This window comes from Salmo salar, chromosome ssa01 (genome assembly GCF_905237065.1).
Source record: "Salmo salar chromosome ssa01, Ssal_v3.1, whole genome shotgun sequence".
Taxonomy (NCBI): domain Eukaryota; kingdom Metazoa; phylum Chordata; class Actinopteri; order Salmoniformes; family Salmonidae; genus Salmo; species Salmo salar.
Window position 1 is genome coordinate 164961991 of NC_059442.1, and position 20514 is coordinate 164982504.

At 39.9% G+C, this 20514-nt stretch overlaps 1 protein-coding gene across 18 annotated transcripts in view; it reads left to right on the top strand.

The window, feature by feature from the left end:
• ppip5k2 (diphosphoinositol pentakisphosphate kinase 2) overlaps positions 1–20514 on the top strand; it is an 87568-nt gene that overhangs the window by 51778 nt on the left and 15276 nt on the right. For 5 of the 18 annotated variants that reach the window (XM_014145523.2, XM_014145541.2, XM_014145557.2 and 2 more), the window contains exons 25-28: positions 2035–2076; positions 2222–2395; positions 10935–11010; positions 13246–13365. In XM_014145523.2, coding sequence (XP_014000998.1) covers positions 2035–2076; positions 2222–2395; positions 10935–11010; positions 13246–13365 — 412 coding nt within the window. The remainder of the gene's footprint in view (positions 1–2034; positions 2077–2221; positions 2396–10934; positions 11011–13245; positions 13366–20514) is intronic. The other 13 variants (XM_014145566.2, XM_014145575.2, XM_014145615.2 and 10 more) reach the window with 6 other exon arrangements.

A 20514-nucleotide genomic window follows, 5' to 3' on the forward strand; every position in this document is an offset into this window, starting at 1 on the left:
GTTTTTATCTGCATCTACAACTTCTTTGCTTGCAATATACAGATCTTTCCCTGCAGGACTTACTGAATGATCAGTATGTCTGTATATTCATGTTGATATATTTAATGTAATATTGAAATCTATTTCTGTGTACCCACCCACACACAAAACATTGCTGTATGTTGGTGAGTGTGGTGAGTGCATGGTAACTTCTACTGATCTTTGAAAATGTTGTTTAAACTAATCAATTTTCACTTTTTTATCTTAAAAAGTGGTGGTCACCAACACATGTTTGTAGAAGAAATGTGATATTTTTTACATCTGTATTCTACACTTTACCTTTATAAAATTCAGCTCGATGCATCACTCAGGTTATAAGTAATAATATAAATTATTACAAAATATATATTTTTTGTCTAAGTCAATGTTATTTGCTAAATTCATATTTACTGTACCTTCTAATCTCCATTGCACATACTTCACTAATGCACTAAGTCACACCCCCACATTACACCTTGCATGTGCATAAGAGTGCAAAATATATATTTAAGTTTGTTTCCTTAAGATCACAAAGAATGTTCTGCAAGCAGCGTGTACCATCACTTTTGCCAAACAACAATCCCTATGTTTCAAATTCACCAGTTACACAGCAAAATTGCAAATGTTAAATCAACTCTCATAGTGTTAAAATTAACACTGTGTCCATGTTGTTCCACACTACACAGAGCTAATGTTAGACTTTCAAAAATGTTAGCTTTTAATACTGTACTTTCAGTTTCTAACTGTAAATAGTTGAAAATGTATATTGACCAACACTGATTATTGTGTTGCATTCACTTCACACTCATGTAAGTGTTAAAATTATACTCTTGTTGAGTTGATTTTAACTTTTGAATACATTGTAATACCTGGCGGCAGGTAGCCTAGCGGTTTAGAGCGTTGGGCCAGTCACCAAAAGGTTGCTGGTTTGAATCCTTGAGCCGACTAGGTGAAATATCTGTCAATGTGCCCTTAAGCAAGGCACTTAACCCTAATTGCTCTGGATAAGAGTGTCTGCTAAATGATTAAAATGTAAATGTAATACTGCTGGCTTTTAAGGGTATATATCACAAAAGCAACTATCTCTGTACATCTTTTCACTCTAATAGTATTATAGTGAGTATTGTCCCTCACCCACTGTATTGTAGGGAAGATTGTCCCTCACCCACTGTATTGTAGGGTAGATTGTCCCTCACCCACTGTATTGTAGGGAAGATTGTCCCTCACCCACTGTATTGTAGGGAAGATTGTCCCTCACCCACTGTATTGTAGGGAAGATTGTCCCTCACCCACTGTATTGTAGGGAAGATTGTCCCTCACCCACTGTATTGTAGGGAAGATTGTCCCTCACCCACTGTATTGTAGGGAAGATTGTCCCTCACCCACTGTATTGTAGGGAAGATTGTCCCTCACCCACTGTATTGTAGGGAAGATTGTCCCTCACCCACTGTATTGTAGGGAAGATTGTCCCTCACCCACTGTATTGTAGGGAAGATTGTCCCTCACCCACTGTATTGTAGGGAAGATTGTCCCTCACCCACTGTATTGTAGGGAAGATTGTCCCTCACCCACTGTATTGTAGGGAAGATTGTCCCTCACCCACTGTATTGTAGGGAAGATTGTCCCTCACCCACTGTATTGTAGGGAAGATTGTCCCTCACCCACTGTATTGTAGGGAAGATTGTCCCTCACCCACTGTATTGTAGTCACTGGTGTTTCACATTATCACATTGTGTTGGCAGTACACTGTTTGATGATTTTACTTGACTTAATACATTACACCAGCTGTATGTTGACACTAATGCTGAGAGAATAGTCTGCACACATCAGCTAAAGTTGCCCAGGGCTACATTTACTTTAAAATGTATGTATTGATTGTTAATTAGCTGATCAACCAACTTGTGCCAGGAGCACAGAATTGACCTGCATGTCAATGTGACCCGTAAATGGACAGTCTAACAATTGCTAGTACATTGATTTGTTTCTCCTTTGTTTTATTTTTTACTTTCCTTTTAGTCCCCATTGCAGCCAGACTTTATCAAGACCGCAGCTGGCAAAGTATGACGATACATTATACCAAACCTAAACCAAAAAGTTCCTACTTGTGAATGTTGATGGGACACACATACATTAGCTGGAGACTGTTCTTTTTTTTTGTAATGTTGCATGACTGTGCTGTTTTTGCCCCCTCTCTCACTTCCAGGAAGAGAGCCCCCTGAGTGTGTCTAGCCCTGACTCTATTGGTACCTGGCTTCATTACACCTGTGGTGTTGGTACTGGGCGTCGAAGACGCAGATCAGGGGACCAAATCACTTCCTCCCCTGTCTCCCCCAAATCACTGGCTTTCACATCCAGTATTTTTGGCTCATGGCAACAGGTTTTTACCCATTTTAATTGATTATCCACACAAACAGATGACACCTACTCTTGTTCATGTGCACTTAAAAACACTGCTGCGGTCAGCAAGGACACCTAATCAGCAGATTAATGTAAAGATGCCATTTTTACCCCTATTCACGTAATTTAAAAAAATGTGTGCCATTTTCATAATTTTATAAAAAACCTAAATGGTCCTGTGAAGAATGATTCCTTTTTGTCTTGAATTTTTTTTGGGGTCATTTGGCTCATTGGGTCCATACAGTGAAGATGATAACTCTTAACACAAGAATGTTAGATTTTAGTGTGTTCCATTGTAATAGCATTGCAATTCAAAGATTGCTGGCTATGGGATACTCATTTTGCACTGTATTTAAAAAAAATCTAAATTTGCAACTGACGTTGTTGCTCTGCTGCCTTGGTGGAATTCACGCTTTCCTTACAATGTGGCCACAATGTCTAAAGCGTTTAGCACCAACCAGCTAATGAGACACTGTCTGTGGCTCTCTCCCTGGTTTCATCTTTGTTGAGGTTTCTCCCTGTTTTGTCGTTGTTCCCCGGGTAAATATATTTAAAAAAAAAAATGTTTTATCAAATACCTGCTCATGGACTCTTTCAATTATGGCTGTGTGAAATACATTTCCAGTCAAAAGTCTGGACACACCTACTTATTCAAGGGTTTTTCTTTATTTTTGACTATTTTCTACATTGTAGAATAATAGTGAAGACATCAAAACTATGAAATAACACATGGAATCATGTAGTAACCAAAAAAGTGTTCAACAAATCAAAATATATTTTATATTTGAGGTTCTTCAAAGTAGCCACCCTTTGCCTTGATGGCAGCTTTGCACACTCTTGGCATTCTCTCAATCAGCTTCACCTGGAATGCTTTTCCAACAGTCTTGAAGGAGTTCCCACATATGCTGAGCACTTTTTGGGTGCTTTTCCTTTACTCTGCGGCCCAACTCATCCCAAACCATCTCAATTGGGTTGAGGTCAGGTGATTGTGTAAGCCAGGTCATCTGATGCAGCACTCCATCACTCTCCTTCTTGGTCAAATAGCCCTTACACAGCCTGGAGGTGTGTTGGGTCATTGTCCTGTTGAAAAGCAAATGATAGTCCCACTAAGCGCAAACCAGATGGGATGGCGTATCGCTGCAGAATGCTGTGGTAGCCATGCTGGTTAAGTGTGCCTTGAATTCTAAATAAATCACAGACAGTGTCACCAGCAAAGCACCCCCACACCATCACACCACCACCTCCATGCTTCACGGTGGGAACTACACATGCAGAGATCATACATTCACCAACTCTGCATCTCACAGACACAGCAGTTGGAACCAGATTTGGACTTATTAGACCAAAGGACAGATTTCCACTGGTCTAATGTCCATTGCTCGTGTTTCTTGGCCCAAGCAAATATCTTCTTATTGGTGTCCTTTAGTAGTGGTTTGTTTGCAGCAATTTGACCATGAAGGCCTGATTCATACAGTCTCCTCTGAACAGTTGATGTTGAGATGTCTGTTACTTGAACTCTGTGAAGCAGAGGTAACTCTGGGTCTTCCTTTCCTGTGGAGATCCTAATCAGTTCCAGTGTCATAAAAGCGCTTGATGGTTTTTGCGACTGTACTTGAAGATTACTTTCAAAGTTCTTGACATTTTCCACATTGACTGACCTTCATGTCAGTAATGATGGACTGTTGTTTCTCTTTGCTTATTTGAGCTGTTCTTGCCATAATATGGACTTAGCCCTATTTGGTAAAAGACCATCTTCTGTATACCACCCCTACCTTGTCACAACACAACTGATTGGCTCAAATGCATTAACTTCTTACATCTAGGGGTTCCGCTAGCGGAACGCCTCGCCAATATCCAATGGAAGAGCGTGGCACGAAATACAAATACCTCAAAAATGCTATAATTTCAATTTTTCAAACATATAACTATTTTACACCATTTTAAAGATAAGACTCGTTAATCTAACCACATTGTCCGATTTCAAAAAGGCTTTACAGCGAAAGCAAAACATTAGATTGTTAGGAGAGTACATAGCCAAAAATAATCACACAGACATTTTCCAAGCAAGCATATATGTCACAAAAACCCAAAACACAGCTAAATGAAGCACTAACCTTTGATGATCTTCATCAGATGACACTCCTAGGACATTATGTTATACAATACATGCATGTTTTGTTCAATCAAGTATATATTTATATCAAAAAACAGCTTTTTACATTGGCGTGTGATGTTCAGAAAATGTATTCCCACCGAAAACTTCCGGTGAATTTACTAAATTACTCATCATAAACGTTGACAAAATACATAACAATTATTTTAAGAATTATAGATACAGAACTCCCTTTATGCAATCGCTATGTCAGATTTTAAAATAGCTTTTCGGCGAAAGCACATTTTGCAATATTCTGAGTACATAGCTCAGCCATCACGGCTAGCTATTTTGACACCTGCCAAGTTCGGGGCACACTAAACTCAGAATTAGTATTAGAAAAATTGTATTACCTTTGCTGATCTTCGTCAGAATGCACTCCCAGGACTGCTACTTCCACAAGAAATGTTGTTTTTGTTCCAAATAATCCATAGTTATGTCCAAATACCTCCGTTTTGTTCATGTGTTCAGGTCACTATCCAAAGGGTAACGCGCGAGCGCATTCTCGAGACAAAAAAATTCTAAATGTTACATTACCGTACTTAGAAGCATGTCAAACGCTGTTTAAAATACATTTTTATGGTATTTTTCTCATAAAATAGCAATAATATTCCAACCAGACAATAGTGTATTCATTCAAAGAGGAAAAGAAAAAAACGTATTTTTGTCACCAGGCAGACCACTGAGAAACTGAGCTACTAAACTCTGCCCAGAGACAGGAGACGCCTCAATCCGCTTTCTGAAGGCTTTAGAGAGCCAATGGAAGCCTTAGAAAGTGCTACGTAACCCCACAGATACTGTAGTTTCGATAGAGAATCAAAAGAACTACAAATTCTCAGACAGGCCACTTCCTGCTTGGAATTCTCTCAGGTTTTTGCCTGCCATATGAGTTCTGTTATACTCACAGACACCATTCAAACAATTTTAGAAACTTCAGAGTGTTTTCTATCCAAATCTACTAATAATATGCAAATATTTGACTCTGGGCCCGAGAAGTAGGCCGTTTAATTTGGGTACGTTTTCATCCGGCCGTGAAAATACTGCCCCCTATAGCGAAGAGGTTAAGGAAAGAAGTTCCACAAATTAACTTTTATCAAGGCACATCTGCTAATTGAAATGCATTCCAGGTGACTACCTCATGAAGCCAGTGAAGAGAATCTCAAGTGTGCAAAGCAGTCAAAGCAATAGATGGCTACTTTGAAGAATCTCAAATATGAAATATATTTTTATTTGTTTAACCCCTGTGCGGACATCCAGCGAAAAGTCATATCGCCATTAGCATAACAAAATGTAATATCTATTTATTTTTTTCATTTTTTTTTCAAATTATATCGTTTTATAGATACACCTCTCCTGAATCAAACCACGTTGTCCGATTTAAAAAAAGGCTTTACAGCAAAAGCAAAACATTAGGTTATGTTAGAGGAGTATATCGTAAAAGTAGCCACATAGCCATTTTCCGACCAACCACATGCATCACAAATAACCAAAAAACAGCTAAATGCAGCACTACCCTTTGACAATCTTCATCAGATGACACACCTAGGACATCATGTTACACAATACATGCATTCTTTTGTTCGATAAAGTTCATATTTATATATAAAAACAGCATTTTACATCGGTGCGTAACGTTGACTAACTATTTTCCCTCAAATGCATCCCATGAAACCGCTACAATTTACTAAATTACTATTCGAAAACATTTTTAAAATGTAATATTGTCATTCTAAGATTTATAGATGAATATCTCTTAAAAGCACCTGTAATGCCAGATTTAAAAATAACTTTACTGGGTAATCACACTTTGCGATAAAAGGGGATGCGATACTCAGAACAATAGGCTAGCAATAGCAATAGGCTAGCCATCTTGGAACAATCGCATATCAAATCTAGTCTTGTATACTATTGTCAATAATCCCTTACCTTTGATTATCTTCATCCTTAGGCACTTCCAGGAATCCCAGGTCCACAACAAATGTATTTTCGTTCGAAAAAGTTCATCCTTTATGTTCCATTAGCTTGTTGTTGTTAGCGCGTTCTGAAGGCTGAACCAAAAGTTCCGATGTGCGCGGGGCTACTCTTTCAACAAAATGCATTTTTTTCTTATTTAGGTTCGTTCAAACATGTCAAACGTTGTATAACATAAATCTGTATGGCCTTTTTCAACGAGAGCTCCAATAAGATTCGAGGGGGACGATTGCATTGTGTTTCAAAACGTTTCGAAAGGGGAGGGTAACCAGGGGCGCCGGCGTCATAATGGTGATGGCCCTCTCGGTGTGACCACGTTCCACAGCGTGTCATTCTGTCAGTTTTCACAGTAGGAGACTCAAATCACTTTGTAAAGACTGGGGACATCTAGTGGAAGCAATAGGAAGTGCTCAATGAACCATAGCTCACGGTGTGATTAATAGGCAACGTGATGAAGTTGAGTTCGCAATTCAGAATTCCACTTCCTGTTTCGATCTGTCTCGGGGTTTTGACTGCCATATGAGTTCTGTTATACTCACAGACATCATTCAAACAGTTTTAGAAACTTTAGGGTGTTTTCTATCCACAAGTATTAATTATATGCATATCCTAGCTTCTGAGTTTGAGTAGTAGGCCGTTTAAAATGGGCACGAATTTCTTTCAAAATGCGCTGTGGCGCCCCCTATCCTAGGCGACCGTCAAGAGGTTAACACATTTTTGGTTACTACATGATTCCATATGTGTTATTTCATAGTTCTGATGTCTTAACTATTATTCTACAATATAGAAAATAGTAAAAATAAAGTAGAACCCTGGGATGAGTACGTGTGTCCAAACCTTTGACTGGTACTCTATATTCCACTATATTGGTATCGCCAAGTACGATGTATAGTTAAAACTGGCCGTGACATGCAACCAAGTATTCCTTCACTCATTCATAACTTGAACAACAGAATGTATGTCTTGCTTTTGTCATGCATTTTCCCCTTTTCCCAACATGAAAAGCCATAATCGAACCAGTCTGCACAGTTTGGTGTCGTTCTTTTCATCCATCTAAGAAACTAGGTAAAGAACACTCTTTATATTAATCTGCTGAAACAGACATTAGCTGTCCTTCGCGACCCGCTCGGATTTGCTGTTGAGTGAGAATTTGAGTAATCTGGGCCACTGTCAGAGTGACTAACTAACATGCAGATTTTGGAGATCTGTTTGGGGTGGGATGTCCGTCCTAAGCTTGCCTGCCGCTTATGTCTCCAAGAAATTTGGCCCAACTCGGCTGCGATGGAACTTAACACACTCTTTTCTAATGGGTCACTGCTTTGCTCAATTAAAATGTAAAGCAGGCTATTTCAACTACATTTCTCGCCCCATTTGTCAAATGGACACACAACCAGATTTTAACGTGAAATTGGCTGTATTTTATACTTTTGACCAGATTATATTAACGATAGGGCCATTGAAGTCATCCTATAAAGGGGAAATGCAGTGTGAACATTTAAAGCAGGTCAAAGTTTGACACTAAATCATATATCGAAAGGCAATAGCTTTCAATTATAGCAGTGATCAATAATAGTATGTATTATAGAATATATGTGTATAATAGTATGTATTATAATATCATATATTATAATAGTATGTATTATAGTATATTAAACAGTGCATTCGGAAAGTATTCAGAACCCTTCCCTTTCTCCACATTGTTACGTTACAGCCTCATTCTAAAATGGATTTAAAATAATAGAAATCGTCAATCTACACACAATACCCCATAATGATAAATTTGCAACAACAAAAAATGTTTTTGCTTTATAAAAAATATAAAACAGAACTTATTTACTGAAGTATTCAGACCCTTTGTTATGAGATTTGAAATTGAGCTCCAGTGCATCCTGTTTCCATTGATCATCCTTGATATGTTTCTACAACTTGATTGGAGTCCACCTGTGGTAAATTCAATTGAATGATTTGGAAAGGAAAACACACCTGTCTGTATAAGGTCCCACAGTTGACAGTGCATGTCAGAGCAAAAACCAAGCAATGAGGTTGAAGGAATTGTTCGTAGAGCTCCAAGATATGATTGTTGAGGCACAGATCTGGGGAAGGGTACCAAAACATTTCTGCAGCATTGAAGGTCCCCAAGAACACAGTGGCCTCCATCATCCTTAAGTGGAAGAAGTTCAAGACTCTTCCTAGAGCTGGCTGTCTGGCCAAACTGCGCAATCAGGGGAGAAGGGCCTTGGTCAGGTAGGTGACCAAAAACCCTATGGTCACTCTGACAGGGCTCCAGAGTTTCTCTGTGTAGATGGGAGAACCTTCCAAATGGACAACCATCTCTGCAGCACTCCACCAATCAGGCCTTTATGGTAGAGTGGCCAGGCGGAAGCCACTACTCAGTAAAAAGCATATGACAGCCCACTTGGAGTTTGCCAAAGGGCACTTAAAGAACTCTTCGACCATGAGAAACAAGATTCTCTGGTCTGATGAAACCATGATGGAACTCTTTGGCCTGAATGCCAAGCGTCATATCTGGAGGAAACATGGCACCATCCCTACGGTGAAGCATGGTGTGATGTTTTTCAGAGGCAGGGACTGGGAGACTAGTCAGGATTGAGGGAAAGATGAATGGCGCAAAGTTCAGAGAGATCCTTGATAAAAACTGGGGTGAAGGTTCACCTTCCAACAGGACAATGACCCTAAGCGCACAGCCAATATAACGCTGCAGTGGCTTCGAGACAAGTCTCTGAATGTCTTTGAGTGGCCCAGCCAGAGCCCGAATTTGAACCCGATCGAACATCTCTGGAGAGAACTGAAAATAGCTGTGCAGCGATACTCCCCATCCAACTTGACAGAGCTTGAGAGAATCTGTAGAGAAGAATGGGAGAAACTCCCCAAATACAGATGTGCCAAGCTTGTAGCGTCATACCCAAGAAGACTCGAGGCTGTAATCGATGCCAAAGGTGATTCAACAAAGTACTGAGTAAAAGGGTCTGAATACTTATGTAAATGTTATTTCATATTTTTTTGTCAATATCGGGTGTTGTGTGTAGATTGATGAGAGAAAAAAAAACTATTGAATCAATTTTAGAATAAAGCTGTAACGTAACAAAATGTGTGAAAAGTCATGGGGGTCTGAACACTGTATATTATAATAGTATGTATTATAGAATATTATAATAGTATGTATTATAGTATAATGTATTTGCTGTCAGAGGTCATGTGAGTGAGTTAAAGGTGCTTATACTATGCCTGTATGCTGTGGCGGCACTTAAATGTCTTCATCACACCGTCTGTACAGTACCTAACCACCTACATTTACATCACACTGATGTCATTTACTACAACTGTAGCGTATAGGCTATACCCTACTGTACATAATTAGAAAAGGCATCATTGTAGGCGAACATACAATGATGGACAATTTATGTATATTTGCCTCTGACTACTTGCATTTGAGAGATTTTCCGAGAAACTTTTATCTCTCAGCCAAACTCACAGCAGGCTAGGCCAGTGCTAGAAGAAGCTTCCAATTGGCTCATCCACCCCCCCCTCCCCTGTAACTATTCCCCAGGTGATTGCTGTAAATGAGAATGTGTTCTCCGTCATCTCACCTGGTAAAATAAGGGTTAAATAAATACAAAATAAACACACCACTTCCTGTAATGTGGGTTTTCTGTATGGAGCCTGGTTGGTTCTAGTCACTAAGGTGGGTCTTCTGCCCTACTAGACAGGGTTTACCCTCCCTGGTCCTCCAGGTGAGCAATGTGAGGTGTGAGAATGGGCTCACAGTGTGCTCATTGTCTTCGCGCTCTCATGACCTTTCAATCCACTGACACAGACCAGGATCCTGCTGTGAGGTCCGCCCCACTCCACCTCCCTTCACCCCCCTAAAAAAAGGGCAGAGGATCCGCTCATTTCAAGTTTGTCTCGTTTTTTTTGTCCGTGCACGAAACGGTGATATTAACATCTTGGATGGGAAAATGAGAACACCAAACTCAACTTCTTACTTCATGTTTTGTCTTCACTTGGACTTTTTTTTGTTTTGACACGGGTGTAATGTGTATCTTGGTTAAAGTTCTGCAGTCTTGATTGTTTGAAACCTGATTTTCTGCGAACTGTTGCCACGTCCATCCTCGTCCCTCAACTCCTGCATCTCTTCTCACCCGCTGTGTCCTCCGTAATGTCCAAACTCTCACGTGGCATGGACTTCGTGTGGCCATAGGGATGTTGCATGTTCATCTTTCCTTTCTTCTGCTGATTAGTCTTGGTTGGCGTCTGCACTACCATTTCCCACTGCTGCTTATTAACATGTCTTTCCAGAAAAAGGCATCCGTTTGAGTGAGGTTGTGGACGAGTTTCAGTGAAATGTGGTAATATAGTTATTTTTTTTCTCCTCTAGGTTCTGTCAGAGAACAATGCCCATGCCCAGCGACCTGGTAGACTATACTCTGAACACAAACTCACCCCAGGAGTAGGTAAGCATAATCACTGCTTTTAGGACGTTTGAAACAAATTTGCTCCAATTTATCACTTATTATTATTATTATTATTAAGAAATGTAAAAATATGAAAATTCTCAATGTTTTAGTGTCTTCACGTTACTTTAGCACAACTTCAATGTGAGGGCAAATATTGGAAGTAACTTTTTTTTAGGATGTCAGATTTGTTCTGTACTGTATGTTTTCTGCCGCATCTAAAATCTTTGCTTTGTGTTGACGGAGCCTCAAGCACCTGAAGTATCATACACTGGCTGCTCTCTTCACAATTAATGATCAATTACTACATCTGTGATGTGGAGCTTGTTTGATCAAGTAATACTGTCAACAAGCTGTTAAGCATACTTTAGACAAAGATTTTTGACCACACAACTAATACAGTGCTGACTCAATTTCTCATACATGCTGGTAATGTCCTTAGTGACCTAAAATGTTGTAGCCACAGCAAATTCTTAGCAAAATATTAGGGATTTGTTGCTGGCTACCATTTTAGATATGGCTGTCCTACACCTTCATTCTGTTCTTTCACTTTTTTCTTCAGTTTTTATCTTTTTGTATCACTAAGTAACGCTTTGATATTACAAACTATCATGTTTGAATTGTGTTATTATTTATCTTCATTTGATCGTATTATTTGTGATGGTATCTAGTAGTTAGTAGTTTATGCCTGTGTATCGTACCAGGTTCTTGGCTCATAATTAGCTCTGCAATGAAGATGACAGTTATCAAGATGCGTAGCAACTGTATAAAAGCCTAGTGGTTAGAGGACAGTACATAGTTATTAACTTGCAGTGACCTGGATCAGGTTTCCCAATAGCGTTGGAAATTAGGCTTTTACCAATGTTCTAACAATGCATCGTTCATAACGACCGAAGAAGCTGTAACATGCGTTACCCAAAACACCACGTGAATAACACTCGCTAAGTGCATCTTTACATGCGTTTCCCATAACACCACGTAGATAACACTCGCTAAGTGCATCTTTACATGCGTTTCCCATAACACCACGTAGATAACACTCGCTAAGTGCATCTTTACATGCGTTTCCCAAAACACCACGTGAATAACACTCGCTAAGTGCATCTTTACATGCGTTTCCCATAACACCACGTAGATAACACTCGCTAAGTGCATCTTTACATGCGTTTCCCATAACAGCACGTAGCTAACACTCGCTAAGTGCGTCTTTACATGCGTTTCCCATAACAGCACGTAGCTAACACTCGCTAAGTGCATCTTTACATGCGTTTCCCATAACAGCACGTAGATAACACTCGCTAAGTGCGTCTTTACATGCGTTTCCCATAACACCACGTAGATAACACTCGCTAAGTGCGTCGTCGAGAGCATGTGTCAATACCGAAAGGATTGAAAGAAGGCAGCGCTGATCTCTGATCAGTTTTCTCCATTCAAATTCTTACCCTGCCATTTTAGAATGAATGCGCAAAAATGACGCCAAACCAGCTCTTGGAGAAACTATCACATATGGCTGCAATAATTTGAGTCATTTTATTCTAATGGCTTACCCTATGATACTGCACTAAATCACAGATTTGGCACATCATTGCGCACATGTTTATGCATAATTTAAATGTATTGAGGCACAATTACATTAGCCTGCAATTAGAAAACTATAACTCAATATGATTTAAATATTTAGGCCTGATAAGTAGTTTAAATTTTTATTTGATTTTTTTATCCTTGCTTGGCTAGTTTGTAACAATTGCTAACTTTGTATTTGTACTGTATATTGATATATTAAGATATTGGCGGTCAAAGATAGAATATGTGTTTCTGTCTATGTTTAGCAGAGATATTTGTTGTGTAGGGGAGGGCAATAAATAATCGAACAACGCACTTAAATGTTATACAAGTGGTTTGAGGCAGTCGTTAAATTACAAGCATTTTCAAGTGCAAGTTTAGTAACAAAGGTTTTGGTCAACAGCTCGGAGATATAACATTGCTCCTAGGAAGGTTTTTACAATTATCCCAGGTCTCTAATGTCGGCCCAAAAGTTAGGAATTATACCACCCCTCCTCCCCCTCCCACAAGGCCATCCTCATGCCAAGTGACATTACTGTCATTATGTGAAGGCTCTTATGAGGCTGCACAAGGTCTTTTTGTGGCAAGAATCTCCTAGAAATGCATGCTGCATGCATTCCAATGGTGTGGACCAAATGGTTGTTGTATGTATCTTCTCTTAACTCCCACCAGGGTCTCATTGCGCTGGTCTCTTTAGCACCATGGTGCTCGGGGCTTCCTCCAGTGCACCTAACCTACAAGATTATGCTCGCGCGCATCGTAAAAAGCTGACCTCTTCTGGCTTCTTAGATGGTATGTGCAAACACGCACACACATCTTTAAAAAAAAGATGAACCCTTGCTCATTTTTCTAAAGGAATCCTGTAATTTCCTCCTGTGTATTTCAATAGGAAATATATGAATGTATTCTGACACTTTGTGTCGGTCCCTCTAATTTACCGTATTGTGTTTTTGGACAGAAGCATAATTCATGTTATTGGGAGAAGAAATTGTAATCATCTTTTTAGCTAATATGGTGAAGTCCATTGTTTTGGTAGTGAATTTAAGGTTTATTCATACAAAATAAGATGTATTTTTCCGGAGTTGTGTACAATGTTGCACTCAGTACTGATCCCCCTCATAACTTCTTTTGATAATCAAGGTCATATTAAAGTATCTTACTTTCAATTCAAATAAATTGCGGGTCAAATATTCCGGTCTCAGAAATCTTGTACTATATCGATTTAGCTAGACAATGAGGTGTGAACATCCATTATTTCATTCATTACTCATTTAAAAATAATCAATTACTCAATGCAAACAGTTTCTTATGGCTAGAATCCGAACCAGACATCTGCACATGTAACTAAGCATACATTTTGCTTTGATTTCAAAGAGTTGCGTGTTTCGGATCTCAAGTAAGGACTTGGCCCTCAATCACAGTATACCTTCAATCAATTTAAATCATCAGTGATTATTTTTGGGGGAAATTTATTCTTTTGGAATTTGTATTAGAAATAAAAAAATTAAATGGAAAACTTTGTTATTGTAGCTAGCTGTAAAGCGCATATGTAGTAATATGCTTGGAAAGTAGATCACAGCTGGAGACACCTCGTCATTTTTGGGGATATTTTTTTTACACGACAGGTAGCAAGTAAAAGTGTGTGAACGGTTGCTAACTGTCTGTAAATATCTTAAGCTAACTGGCTAATTAACTTAGCTAGCTGGCTAACTTTGGGGCGAAACAATTAACGCATTTACAGTTGGTTAGCTACCGCACCACTCTTTGCTAGCAAACTTAATGCTCCCTTCAAAACTAGTAAAGTGTCTCCACTGTCTACATTTTGGCATCTCCACTTAACGTCCATATTATTCAGTGTTGGGTTCCATTCCATTTCAATTCAGTCAATTATAAATTGGAATTGGAATTTCAGTTTACTTCTGGAATTGACTTAATTCAAATAGAATTGACCACGTCCCTGGTTTTGTTGCCATATTACACTCTTCAAACAGCTGTCTACAAATACTTTTTATTGTAATTTTGTTATGAATATTGTCGTTGAATACGTTTTTTTTGTAGTTTTCTTATGCTAGTGTTTGTAGCTTTTCTGTATTTTTATGCATTTTGGATCTTTCCAGACATTTTTGATAGAGCTTTTATTAAAACAGATAGCCCTATTCCACAAAGTTTTGAAAATTATTTTTCTATTATGCTGGCAGATCTGTGGAATAATAATATTTTTGTTTTTATTTGATTGCTCACCCAGTTTTAGAACGCTACGAAGTACTACATGTTATAGCACTTTTTCACAGACTGTTTCTCTGTTGTCATTTACATGGGCATTTTGATTTCAAGCCGGAGTCATTCCACCTCAAAAAGCACAAGAAATAGGATTTCGCCACCCACCATCTCAGATTGTTCTGAAATCATTTGTATAGTTCGAAACGGATAAGAATAGCTTTCCTGAAACATAATTTTTTTGAAATACACTACGTTACCAAAAATATGTGGACACCTGCTCGTCAAATATCTCATTCCAAAATCATGAGTATTAATATGGAGTTGGTCCTCCTTTTGCTGCTGTAACAGCCTCCACTCTTCTGGGAAGGCTTTCCCCTAGATGTTGGAGTATTGCTGCAGGGTCTTGCTTCCATTCAGCCACAAGAGCATTAGTGAGGTAATCGCTGATGTTTGGCGATTAGGCCTGGCTCGCAGTTGGCGTTCCAATTCAACCCAAAGGTGTTCAATGGATTTGAGGTCAGGGCTCTGTGCAGGCCAGTCAAGTTTTTCCACTCTAATCTTGACAAACCATTTCTGTATGGACCTCACTTTGTGCACGGGGGCATTGTCATGCTGAAACAGGAAAGGGAGTTCCCCAAACTGTTGCCACAAAGTTGGAAGCACAGAATATTCTAGAATGGCATTTGGCACCCGCCAAACCCGGATTCGTCCGTCAGACTGCCAGATGGTGAAGCGTAATTCATCACTCCAGAGAACACGTTTCCACTGCTCCAGAGTCCAGTGGGGGCGAGCTTTACACCACTCCAGCTGACGCTTGGCATTGCGCATGGTGATCTTAGGCTTGTGTACGGCTGCTCGGCCATAAAAACCCATTTCATGAAGCTCCCGACGAACAGTTATTTGGCTGGTGTTAATTCCAGAGGCAGTTTGGAACTCGGTAGTGAGTATTGCAACTCAAGACGGACGATTTTTACGCCATGCGCGCTTCAGCACTAGGCGGTCCCCTTCTGTGAGCTTGTGTACAGCTCTAGCAGGGCAAAAATTTGAGGAAGTGATTGTTGGAAAGGTGGCATCCTATGATGGTGCCATGTTGAAAGTCACTGAGCTTGGCCTCCCGAGTGGCGCAGGCGTCACTACTGCCTGTGGTTCGATCACAGGTTGTCACAGCCGGCCGTAACCAGGAGTCCCATAGGGCGGTGCACAATTGGCCAAGCATCGTCCGGGTTTGGGGAGGGTTTGGCCCGGGGGCTTTCCTTGACTCATCGCATTCTAGTGACTCCTTGTAGCGGGCCGTGCACCTGCAAGCTGATTTCAGTTGAACAGTGTTTCCTCCCACAGATTGGTGCGGCTCGCTTCCGGGTTAAGCGACCAGATGTTAAGAAGCAGCTCGGCTTGGCGGGTCATGTTTCGAAGGACGCATGACTCGACCTCTCCCGAGCCCGTTGCAGCAATGAGAGTTGCAACAATGAGACAAGATCGTAACTACCAATTGGATATCACGAAATCGGGGAGAAAAAAGGGATAAAATTACAACAAACAAAAAAAATGTATAATCACTGAGCCATTCTACTGCCAATGTTTGTCTATGGAGATCGCATGGCTGTGTGCTTGATTTTATACACCTGTCAGCAATGGGTGTGGCTGAAATAGCCGAATCCACTAATTTGAAAGGGTATCTACATACTTTTGTGTATATAGTGTAATTTGATATCTGAGCAATTAAGATAATTGATTGTACCCAAGTTGTCCATTTTTTAATTTATAGGATTCATATAATCTTCAATAAATATAGTACCTAATATCTGATTTAGACCATAATTCTTCCTAACAATGAGTAAGACATGAGGAATCCAATAAAATGGTAAAAAAGCCACCCACGGACACACCACGCCGATCCCACCCCAACAACCACGCCGATCCCACCCCAACAACCACGCCGATCCCACCCCAACAACCACGCCGATCCCACCCCAACAACCACGCCGATCCCACCCCAACAACCTGTATACAGTATCAGGTCTCTGTTTGACAAGTAGTATGGATCTGCTACTTGGGCTATTGATTATTCATAATTTGTAGTGTATTCCCTGTGAATCGGGTGAATTTTGTTCTGAGAAATTGGCCATTGAAGTCGCTTGCATTGTTTATAATAAATTAGTTTTGCCCACTAGATGCCGCTGTTCCTGATGCTTTTATCCGTTTTGTTGGTGTTCTCTTGTGTTTATTAAATGGATCACAACATTTTCTTTGCAACTTTGGGTAGAAAACCAATAGCTTTTCCTCATGATGAAAATACATTGTGTGGTCATCCTCACAATAGAAACCAGTCCTCCATGAAAGTGATTCAGTTTGTCCTTCTCTTAGGCTTAACTTGTCTCCAGGAAACAGCCCCTTAGTGTGTTTTATTCCCTTAAAAAAAAAGGTATGGATTAGTTAGACCATTCCTGGCGAACAAGCAAACCATTAGGCTACATCAATTCTAATGGTTTCAATTGTAAAAGTCCCAAACACATACTCTATAGTGTTTTTCTAAGGGTAATGGTATTGGGCTGGGTTTAATGGTAAATGTCACTAATCACACTAAATATTAGGAATGCAACGGTACACAGTATGTTGTCGAACCGTTTGGTACCCTCCCTATGGGGTTCAATACGCACACATGAACCGCGGAATTACGATATGCCTGTCATTTTCCTATATATTTCCAAAACTTGCTTATTGCGCTGCAGACTACACGCACGTTGTACATTCAGATCCACAGAACCAGACGCGCAGTTTGTGAACAGGCAAGGCAGGCAACTGCTTGGGGCCCCAGGCTGTTAGGGGGCTCCTGAGGGCTCCACAGCAATGTCTCAAAATGTGGCGACCGCAGTGACCGCAACCCCCCTCCCCCTTAAACAACCAATGGACGATTTGCAATGACATCTCAGTAGGAAACTGCCCTAAAGGGGCCCCATGAAGAGAGGGGAAACCCCCAAAAAATATTCTCTCAGCTCCAACGTGACAATGGCTAGCGAGACAGCGAGAAGCAAATTTGAAGAGGTACCGCTGTCTTTCAAATCCGCTGTGTGGAAAAATGTTGGATTCAGCGTGCAATACGACGACGAGGGTAAGAAGACAGTAAACAAAGAAAGTACAGTCTGCAAGCATTGCTTTGCCACTGTCAGTTACTCGAGTGGAAACACATCAAACATGATGTCATTTACGTGGCCATCACCCGGCCGGCCGTATCCCTTGCCGGTGGAGTTGAAGCAAGGAGAGTCCACTCGTTTGCGAAAACACAACAATCACTCGCTGCTGCCTTCCAACAACAATTTGCGACAAATTCAGAAAAACTAAAAACTAACAAAAGCAGTGGGGGTATTCATAGCCAAAGATTTGCAGCCCTGTTCAGTGGTTACTGACTCGGGATTTCGTCACCTGATGATTTTTTTTAAACCGCGTTACAATGTCCCCTCCCGCACACATTTCAGTAGCAAAGTAATTCCCCAACTCTGTGAAACATCACAGAGAGAAATTGAAAAGGAATTGATACAGACATCCTATCTAGCTCTCTCCACAGATAGTTGGACCTCCAGAGGAACTCAAAGCTACCTCACTGTGACGGTTCACTATGTACTGGAAGCTACCTCACTGTGACGGTTCACTATGTACTGGAAGCTACCTCACTGTGACGGTACACTATGTACTAGATTGGGAGATGAAGAGCTACGTGTTGCAAACTCTTCCCTTGTATGAGAGTCATACAAACGCACACTTTACTTAAGTACAAAGATACCGAAACCGTACCGTTGCCCACAAACTGTGATGCATACCAAACCGTGGGTCTGCTGCCCTGTTGCATCCCTACTAAATATGGAGATGTGTTTTTCAATACAATTATTAAAAAACAACTGCCATGCAATGGTTTATAATTTCATTAGAGTTGTCACATTTTAGTCACAAACTAATTTATCCATCAAAGTTTTGGGCTTGTTTGAAAAGTATTTTGAGAATTGCGTAGGGATAGCCCTCTGAGAGGCCACTTGTTGGACTGTTCAAGGAGAGTTGGGTTGCAGCTTTAGGTTTATAAGAGAAGGACAAACTGCTTTCGGAAACTGGCTTGAATTGTGAGCATGATCACACCATTTATTTTCATCATGAACCCAATCTATTGATTTTCTACCCAAAGTTGCAAAGAAAATGTTGTGTTCCATTTAATAAACACAACAGACCAGCAAAGTGGATAAAAGGGTGTAGCGGCAGTAACAGGAACAGTGGCATCTAGTGGTAAAAACTTGGTACTTTCACACTGATTTATGGTAAATAATACAAGCGATTTCAATTAATAACAGGGGGAATAAAAACATAGCCAGATTTGCAGGAAATGCATTACAAAGGGTGAAGAAGCAATATAACAAACCGCAGCTTCATACTACTATTCAAACGTAAGAGAAATTCTACTATATACAGGTTGTTGGGGTGGGATTGGCGCTGGGGTCCATGGGTGGCTTTTGGACCATTTTATTGGATTCCTCATGTCTTACTCAGTGATGGGAAAAGTACCCAACTGTCATACTTGAGTATAAGTAAAGATACCTTAACAGAAAATGACTCAAGTAAAAGTCACCCAGTAATATACTACTTGAGTAAAAGTCTAAAGGTATTTGGTTTGAAATATACTTTGTAAGTCGCTCTGGATAAGAGCGTCTGCTAAATGATGTAAATGTAAGTATCGGAAGTAAATGTAATTGCTAAAATATACTTTAAGTATCAAAAGTAAAAGTATACATTTCAAATTCCTTATATTAGGCAAACCTGACGGTACGATTTTCATTTTTTTATTTAGGGATAGCCAGGGACGCGCTCCAACACACAATTAATTTATGTTTAGTGAGTCCGCCAGATCAGACACAGTAAGGATGACCAGGGATGTGAATTGGACCATTTTCCTGTCCTGCTAAGCATTCAAAATGTAACAAGTACTTTTGCATGTTAGGGAATGTAATGAAGTAAAAGTAGTCAAAAATATAAATAGTGAATTTAAAGTACAGATTCTTCCAACAACGACTTAGGTAAAAATACTTTAAAGAACTACTTAAGTACTTTACACCACTGGTCTTACTCAGTGGTAGGAAGTTTGGTCCAAATTGAATGTTGGGTACTATACTGTATTTGTTGAATATTATGTGAATCCCACAAATCAAAAGGGCAGATTTGGGTGCACTGAAATTATAAGAGATTCATTTAAAACAAAATAATGTTTCAGGAATGCTATTCTTATCTGTTTATAACTACAGAAATCATTTCAGAACAATCTGAGATGATGGGTGTCATGGCTTGTTGAAATAAAGTAAACCATCTGTTTGAGTCATGAAGAAAATCCAAATTTCTAAGATTATGGCTGTCAAAAATGAACAGCTTTTCCTTTAGTTTGAAGCAAATTGATCAGGATCATCAAACTTTTAATTGATTAACCCATAAAATCCAGGATTCTTTGCGCAGTCACCTAGAATGTATCCTATTTGTAATAATTTATAGCAGTGGAAAGATGCTGAAGCACCAGCAAGGTAATTGTAGAAAAACGGCAGGTGGTGAACGTACAGAGGCTACAGTAGATGTGGTTTGGGTTGGATTCTGCCATATGCAAGGTCCAATGAAGTGTGGGACCAACAGGTGTCCATTGGCCTTTCTAGAGATTGATGTTTCCGTCAACCCCCCCCCCACCCCCGACTTTTAATT